Source organism: Thermobia domestica, chromosome 18 (genome assembly GCF_964235325.1).
Source record: "Thermobia domestica chromosome 18, izTheDome1.hap1.1, whole genome shotgun sequence".
Taxonomy (NCBI): Eukaryota; Metazoa; Arthropoda; class Insecta; order Zygentoma; family Lepismatidae; genus Thermobia; species Thermobia domestica.
The window spans coordinates 167,742,570-167,751,562 of NC_137471.1; the positions used below are offsets into that span (position 1 = coordinate 167,742,570).

Below are 8,993 nucleotides of genomic sequence, written 5' to 3' on the forward strand. Positions count from 1 at the left end.
TAAAATTGCTTTGTATCCTTGTGTCAAGTGAACTCCCCTGCTTGGGTTGAGTCTTTAAAACCTAAATATTCATTTGAAATCTAGTTAGGTACATTCGAGTGCCGAAGTGAACTTTTGAACTTGTTATTGGCGTTATGCTTTGTTGAATATCGTGCCCAACGGACGTATAATATTTTCATACATTTCGATGCGTTACCGCACCTTCCTGTCTCGAGTAGCTTTTGCGTCGTCTGAAGCATCTATAAGTGAAAACTCAACGTTGCAATTGTGAAGTGCAAACACAGTGGCGTGAATGAATTGGGAGCATTATCCATGGAGCTTATTGTGTAATTCCTGTAATTAATTGGGATACAACACCAGGACCACAATGACCCTGAACGGATGACCGGTCGGAAATCGTAGTAAATATGACACACAGATCAAATAATAAATTATGCCATTAAGTCAAAAAAAGTCACAATGGCTGAACGGCCGTAAATATATATATAAAAAATAGGAATTTGTTTACCTGTGAGTCCGATGTTATTTTTGGGTGTATCATAATTTATATTCAGTGTCATTAAATGTGTTATATATTGCAGACCGAATTTTTCTTCATTTGTTCACCGAAATAATTTTTAGCTTGTTGTTCATGTTCAATTAAGCTATATATACATATATATACAGAACCGGATCCAGGATTTTCTGAGGGGGTGCACCAATAACTATCAGTGCATTTGAATCAAATTTAAATTTTTTTAATGCCTTTAGGCATTTGTGATGTCTAAAAAGAACTGACTTAAACTATTGTGTTTAGCAAAACCGCTTTCTTTTAAGGGCGAAACGGAAACATGACATGAAATTTTAGGAAATTAGTGCTACTTCCACTGCCAGTGTCTCACTTTACATAGTGTACATTCAGAACGGAGGGGGTGCATGTGCTCAGGTGCACCCCCTAAATCCGGCCCTATATATATATACAGATATATTCATTTACATTCTACGGTACATATATTCTTATCCGCCGCCTACCAGTTACTGTTGTGATAGAATGTAAGTATTGGATAAATCGATTTCCGTCGTGGCACAGCTGGGAAAACGAGAGAGAGAGGAGAAAAATGAGTAATGCATCTGTGTTCGCGGAAAATTTTAACTATGACGAAAACCACGATTCCAATCGTTTACGTTTACGTATATCGTAACTAGAGTAATATACCGTTTACTGAAAGTGCTAACTCTAAGCATAGCAATAGTGGCTCGCCATCATCGAGAGAATTGAGAAAGTAAAAAGAGAAAAATAAGGTCTATCGCAAGTTGTAATTTTTTTCCTCTTAGCAGTGTAGGTTTGCCCACTGAAGTTGGGGATATGTTAGGAAATATGGAACTGGTTAGGAAACAGGATACTAAAGTAGAAGGTAAGAAATTGAGCAGTTTTTGATCTCCGGTAGCCTTGGTCTAAGCCGAACGTTTGCCAATTAGAGAAAGACCGGTAGTAACGAAAAATGAAATTGTTTAGTATACAAAGAGAAAGGAAGAAAAATATGGTAAACATAGCCAGTTTAAAGAACTGAGTAAACCAGGTCTGCGAATAGTAAGGATTTGAGATTGAAATCTGAATATTTTAAATCAAGGCCAGTTTTAGAGCCACAGTCGTAACCAAGTCTAGAGAAATCTCAAATTTCTAATTCACAGGTAACAATCCATTTACGTTCTCCTCCGTCTTAGAGCTGTAAAGAAGTTACTAGTGTCGCTATCACACCAAAAGGATTTGATATTTATCCAAATGCCAAAATTCCTTTATTTGAATAGGCAAATATCAAACAGTAAAAAACTGTCTACATTTATATGAAATGGTAGGTAATCAGTGGCGTATTTACGATTTCGTTTCGAGGGGGGCCTTGCTAACTTTCGGGGGGGCTTTGCCTGAAAATGTGAAAATTCTGCAAGATATTTCATATACTTTACTATAGTAAGTAAGATTTCGGAAGGGGGCTTAAGCCTGAAAGCTTCCCCTAAATACGCCACTGTAGGTAATATACATGATCGGACCGAAAATCAAATGGGTGGGTTCTTGCCCGCTTATCTCAAAGGCCCCGCATTTGGCTGGAACTTGACAGACAGCTAAACAATCTAACTTACGTTATGGTCAATTGAATGCCAAAATACAACTCGCGCTGCCTAGTGAAGCTTACCGGTTCCTTCTAGAATATGATATAGGACACAGATGACATGAAATAGGTGAAAGCAGCATTGCATTCATCTACAAATTAATGAGAGAATTTAAGTGCATACGCGGACATTAGAGGAATCTCAGTTACTGTGCAAAATCAGTATGAGTCTGTTGACACATCTTTTACATCAGCTGATGATCAACGTTGAAGATGTGGATAATTAAATCACGGTATGAAATATTTAAGAAAACACGAGGCCGCTAAACGAACGTGAAAGAAAATCCGGAGATAATCTGAAGAAACTATAGACTAAACTGGCCAGCGCTCAAAACTTTCGACCGATCATCTTTCGCCAGCACCTCTCATTTCTTCTCTGGTCACATCGTCACTGAATTTGAAACGCGAACTTATAAAAACACTTACATTAACTATTATACAGTTGTTGTTGTGCTGCAACCTTAAGTGTCGTTAAAAGCAGGGTAGGAGATCCCTGCACTACTGGACCTGTCCAGGGGACCTCTGCACTACTGGACACAGGGGCGCAGGTCTCGTTTTTAACCTGAGATTACGTGACTAAACAGGACCTGGAACTCCAATATCAAAAGAGATGGGAGAGCCAACCAAGTGAATTACTAAAAGTTAAAAACATGTTCCTTCTTATTTTACGGATCGTTATAGGGCCATTCCACGCGAAAGTGAACCTGAACCCAAATTTTCGAAAACTGTTAAAATCAATGCAGTTTTACGTATATATGAAGTAAATAGAACGAAATTTACTTTTTCACAAAGAAAAACTTATTTATACTTAGAATTCACGTAAAATTTTAAGTCTGAGTTGTGAATTTGTAACATGTCAGCTGGGAGGAAAATTTTTATTCTTGTTATCGGCAACATTTTACGGTATATTGTGCATGTTTGGCTGAAGTAACTTCGAGCTATTCAAGATGCTTCTTTTTGCTACAAGTTACAATGGAAAAAGTGTTTACAGGATAAAAATTGTTTATAATATCATTAAAGATATAAACGTCAACTTGAGTGTCCTGCCCGTAACAGAAAACTACCAAAAGTTATTGTACTGAATTACTAAATTTGTGAATGTGGTTCGTACTTAGTAGAAGTAACAATTTTCACGTGTACTTCAGATTTACCAAATTTTGGACTAATGCTAACAATATATTTCGATTTATTTCAATTTGAAAACTTGTCCTGCCCGTGACAGTGGGCATGCCACTGGTGGGATAGTTTGTGTACATTGGTTATTCACGATAGAAAATTATTCCATGTGTACTAAAATAAAGTTTTCTAAGCATGAACATTATTTACTTAAATAGAGGATTATGTATTACTGTCAGTATGATGTTTTAACTTAAAATAAAAGTCATATAAATATTATCATTAGTGTCACCTTTCTGTTCGTTTCAAGGGAGCAGTAGATGGGATTGAAGTACGTACAAAACGGCCAGTATGGAACTTTGTGAAACAAAACAAAGTAATTGTAGAATGTGCTGCTGATTTCGTAGCAGCTTTAAACTCTTCGTTTCAAAATATATCTGTTTTACTACTATCATCAGCAGAAATTGAAAAAAAAAAACGTTTTGAATAAAAGACGGGAAAATGCTCTTGTCAATTGAATGTTCCCAATCAAAACAGTTATTCCTGCAATTTGACAGTGAAAATTTGGTAGTTCGTCGAACTTTTAAATTAGAGCTTCATCCGTATAAAATCTTTAAATTTCTAACAGACGTTTATTCAGATTCTGAAAATGGTGACTCCAAAAGCCATGAAGGTATCCTGAGGGACGACTTACAAGGCTTGTGCATGTTAACAAGGCTTGTGTTTGACCAGCTGTTGAAGATATAACATAATAAACATTTTTGTTGATGGAATTTATCTCTAGTGGACAGAAAAAGAAAACATAGACATGCAACTATCGCACAAAGCCCAGTAGAAGACGAAGTCGTCAAGGAAATTCGTATGAAGACCGTAAGCGATTGCGGTAAAATTTTCAAGACTGTTAAAGATGTGTCTTACGTGCGTTTCGATCAAATAATACCTTTGATACCAGCAGTGCTGTGCCCCGGGATCGGGGGAGCGTGGTTACGACCCCGGGCGTCAAAGTAAGGGGGCGCAAAATTCAGGAGCAAAAAATTTTATATATATATATACACATATATAAAATGGAAGGAAAACAGTATTAAAAAGTGCTCAAAATTAAGGAAAAGAAGAGTTTATTTTTGAAAATTTTCTTACGCATCTCGCCAACCATGGTGACGCTTTGTGGCTGGTCTGTCGATCTCACTCATATTTATGGGGGCGCCGTCGCGACGCGTTGTATACTCTCGCCCCGGGCGTTGATTTTCCACGGCACGGGCACTGGATACTAGCACCTATTTTAATACTGTTAGACAGTGTTTTGTACGAATTTCCCTACAAGGTGGGTGTAAATGGGCAAATAAACCCATTTCCTGAAGTGTAGGTGGTGAGAAATAAGTGTACGGCATATTATTATTTTTATGTGGTAAAAGCGAGCCTCAACTAAAGTAAATATAATTATTTATGTAAAATGCTATAACAGAACAGCAGAAATTAACTTATTTTCCATTTTATTTCATTTTTGAAATAATTCTTATTGAGATGTTGTGTGTTGATTCACACGGTGTCCTGCCCGTGACAACCATGTGTCCTGCCCGTGACACAGTAAAATTTAGTTTATTCATTAAATAAATATTTGGCAAATTTCTATTATGTAAAGTTTGTTTAAAAATTTCATCATTTATACATTTCCGTTTAAATAAAAACATTTTGAGCTAAGAATTCACAGAGTTTTGTAACATTCACTTGGTGTGTCGAAAGTCACTTCTCTTTTTTGTCCCCACCCGTGACAGACATTTAGGAATTAATATTTTCTATCTAAACAGAAAAAAATACTGAAAACATCAGCTACATATACTCGTAAGTCTGTACTGCTCATATATCATACAATTAGCAGAATTTATGTTGTCCTTTTAGAAATATACAACTTTAAAGCATCAAAAATGTAGTGTAAATGTTTTGCCCGTGACGATGGAATGACCCTATAACAATACCACACGAAGATATCGAGACTGCAGTAACTAAACCAGAACATTGTGCTTACTAAGCTATCTATACCTATATAAAAATGTGCCCGCAGTTAGCCATGATCATATCACATTGGTGCATGCATTTGATAATCATTCCAAAAATCTTTATCTCTAACGACAGTGGGAAAATACGACAACTGCTAATCATGAGAAACGACCGCTTATTTTCACAAATATAGAGTGATTTTCGCGGAGTCAAGGCAGGCGTAAAGACCTGAATAAAATAAAGACACATAAACGGCTTGAGTTTAAACTCCTACACTGTAACAGGTTCCATCACGAAAAGTACTTCCCACTCTACTCGACCTAACAATCGTTATAAACAATCAAGTCATAGAAGACAAATCGACTGTTTCTCAATCTCTCAGGAGTTATATAAGTGTTATATAATAAATAAAATAATATATACTGCAATAATGCGTGAAGTTTTTTTTATATACAATTGAAATGAAACAGTTAAAATCATACTTTTTGGTGCAAGTATTTGCGTATGTGGAAGATGGGAGAAATAATCAAAACAGCCAGAAGTAATAGTAACCTCTGGCCAAAGTTATGTGAAATGGAAAATTTTTCTCACAACAACAAATCGGAAAAAAAAAACATCACATCCAGTTGACCTTTGTGAATAATTCTGCGATCCGTTGCCTACAGCAATATATGAAAATATTCAGAGACGTTGTGATGTGAAAAATAACATAGATTTCTCCAAAACTCGACAGAAAAATAAAGATAAGCGAACAGTATTTTATGTCTTCAGTGTGATACGTCATAAAATTGAGCAGAAGTATTTGAAAATGAATGTTTTCTGGTCCTTATTCTCTTTTTCGTTTCATTCCTGAAATTTGCTCTTGTACTTAATGTGTGTGTGTCTCTTGTGCCCTTGTAAATAATGTATGAGTATGTGTTGGGGAATTGAACGCATATCGCATGTTCCGTGCACGTGGATACTTCTTACTGTTCCACTAACTAGAAAAATGATTGTATTTGATGTACAAATGGTAATACAACACAGAACAAACCCAGATCATGTTGTGTTCACAATCCAACAAGGAGTGTGAATACAGCGTGATCTGGGTTTGTTATGTGTTGTATTATCACTTGTACTCAAATTCAATCATTTTTCTAGTTAGTGCAAGAGTAAGAAGTATCCACGTGCACGGGAGATGAAAAGTAGCTGTTGTAAACTATTATCCACCACAAATTCCGAAATGTGTAATCAATAACAATCATTACTTCATTTAGGTACAAGCTACGTAAGGTTTTTATGGATGTTATCGATCACTTGTGTTCTTGTGTACAGCTGGTTTATGTGTGCCGTGGCACTTCCAAACTGTAGTTTATCCGTCTGCGTTTTCTCACACTGTATATTATTAAGTTTCGTGCGAGGAATCCCCACAGGTAACTATTTCTCGTGAAGTATTGCTTTTTACCTATAAAATTTTAGAACACATGTAACTGTATTATCAATCTGAACCAATTACAGTACAGAAAATTTACCATTACCTTTCTGGCCCAACTGAATCTAAACTTTTTGTTGTGAATTCTTTGTCGTCATTAGAGTACGACATGCAAGTCTCTTCAACCACTGCTTTTTTTAGTGTATCTATATTACTTTCAAATGCAGGTACTTCTAGTACAGATTCTGATTTCACCGTATCAACGTTTAATTTCACATCCGAAGAATACATAGCTACATCCTTCACAATTGTTTGATCTTCCGTTCTAGATAATATTAATTCTTTGTTGTCAGCCATCAGTTCGTATGTCCATCCTTTCCCTTCGAGTGGATCTTCCTCAGGAAAGTCATTCTTGGTTTCTTGTTTGCACATAAATTCCACCTTAACAGATGCCTCACCAGCCATTTTGACTTCACGTTTAATACGAATTTGCAAGTGTGCTTGATACTTCCATTTTATTTTATACCGCCAGTGTTAATGAAATGACTTACAAGAACGTTCATGGACTTAACTTTATACTTGCAGTCTCACATACAATCAGATTTTAATAAAATACAGAATAACTGGTTTGAAAACAGTGTTGCCAACATCCTCTGAAGAAAATAGGCTAGATGACTTTCAGAAATAAGCCTTTAACCCCAAAAATAGCTACATTTTGAACTACTAACCTATAACCCGTATTGTAGGTTTTAAACAGTTATTTTTGTGTGTGTGTGTGTAAGATTAGAAGTGAGTTACAGTACAATTTGGAATGTTGAATTTTATTCGCTGAAGACTAACAGGCAACGTACATAACTTTAAATTACATCAAAATCTATCAACAACTCATCTGATTTGTGAAAGTCAACAGCGATATTATCAGTTGAATTTAAATACGTCATCATCGATGACATCGCAGCTAGCCGAGGCGCTGGAACTGTTAGCACCATCATTGAATAGTGGATTGGTAGATTGCCATTGTCTCAATTTTCAGTGGTACTTCTTTCGGCAGGTCATAGTCCTTGCAACGCTTCTAAATTGTCCTTACACCCAGACGAATTGTCATGATTGTATTGAGTGTTATCAAGCTATTAGATGTCCTATTTGTTTCCTTTAATAAACTAAAACAATCTCCGTAACTTGAAGAACCGAACAAATACTCAATTTGTATTAGAAAACTTCCTTGTGACGAAATGCGAAAATTAATATATTTAAGCAGTAGCAAAGGGGGCTATTACGGGAGCGGCATTAAAATTCTTTCTCAGTCGACAAGTATTCTGCAAAGTATCTGTAATGGGTGGAGAGAGAAGAAGAAGACAATGGATTGTTGCATAAGAAAACACCCTCAGTTACGAGAAATTAATTAATACGAGTATATATGATGACAAATAGGCTTATTTTTTAAAAACTGCTACACTTGATTTCCAAAGGAAAAACGTAATTTTAGAATTAATCTAACGGCTAATAAAAAAAAGCCAAAGTTGCAAAAGAGTTTTAGGATTGAGTATAGCCCGCTCCCCCCAGAGATTTTTAACGAATCATAGTGATTCTAACGACTCATACTAGTTCATAATGAATCGGAATCGCATGTTATAAAGATTTAAGATGTAAATCTTGCGGTAAGGAAGCTTTAGTATAAGTAGTAGTAGTAGTAGTAGTAGTAGTAGTAGCGGTAGTAGTAGTAGTAGTAGCAGTAGTAGTAGTAGTTAGTAGCAATAGTAGTAGTAGTAGTAGTAGTGGTAGTTAGTAGCAATAGTAGTAGTAGTAGTAGGAACGGGTTAGAAGCCCCGCAGGGGTTGGTTGGGTTCTGTTCTCGATATGTAGTAGTAGTAGTGACTCTTCCAGTTCCGGTGACAAAGAACTGGGGGGAGCGGGCTATACACAAGCCGAGTTTTATAAAATTACCTATATTTAAGGCTATAAGCATTTCGTACTTTTGTATGGCTAAATGCCTTTCCAAGTAGGCTAGATTTAGCCAAAAATGGGCTAAATTGAAAACAATTGTTTTTCTTGTCTTATCTGGTCGTAGACCATTACAGGTTAAATAGGTAGCTGCACCAGCTTGCTAGTCATGTGTGCTACGGTCGCAAAATTGTCAAATGTGTTCCTCACACGGAGGATTGATGATTCAGAAACAAAATTGAATAAAACACAGGACACAATTGGGAAGAAAGGACAAAATCGGAAAAAGGTCGAAATCGGGAAAGAAGTTCAGACAGTGAAAGAGGGCTTAAAGCCAAGTTGAACAGGGCAAAAAGTTAGAGGAAAGTGGGAAGTGTAAAATG

The 8,993-nt window shown here is 36.3% G+C and overlaps 1 protein-coding gene across 2 annotated transcripts in view; it reads right to left on the reverse strand.

Moving 5' to 3' along the window:
• LOC145675540 (uncharacterized) overlaps nt 1–7,693 on the reverse strand; it is a 41,215-nt gene extending 33,522 nt beyond the window's left edge. Inside the window, exon 1 of one of the 2 annotated variants that reach the window (XM_081746030.1) lies at nt 6,776–7,693. In XM_081746030.1, coding sequence (XP_081602156.1) covers nt 6,776–7,134 — 359 coding nt within the window. In that variant the 5' untranslated portion in view covers nt 7,135–7,693. The remainder of the gene's footprint in view (nt 1–6,775) is intronic. The other variant, XM_081746031.1, reaches the window with a different exon arrangement.
• Between the last annotated feature and the right edge of the window lie 1,300 nt (nt 7,694–8,993).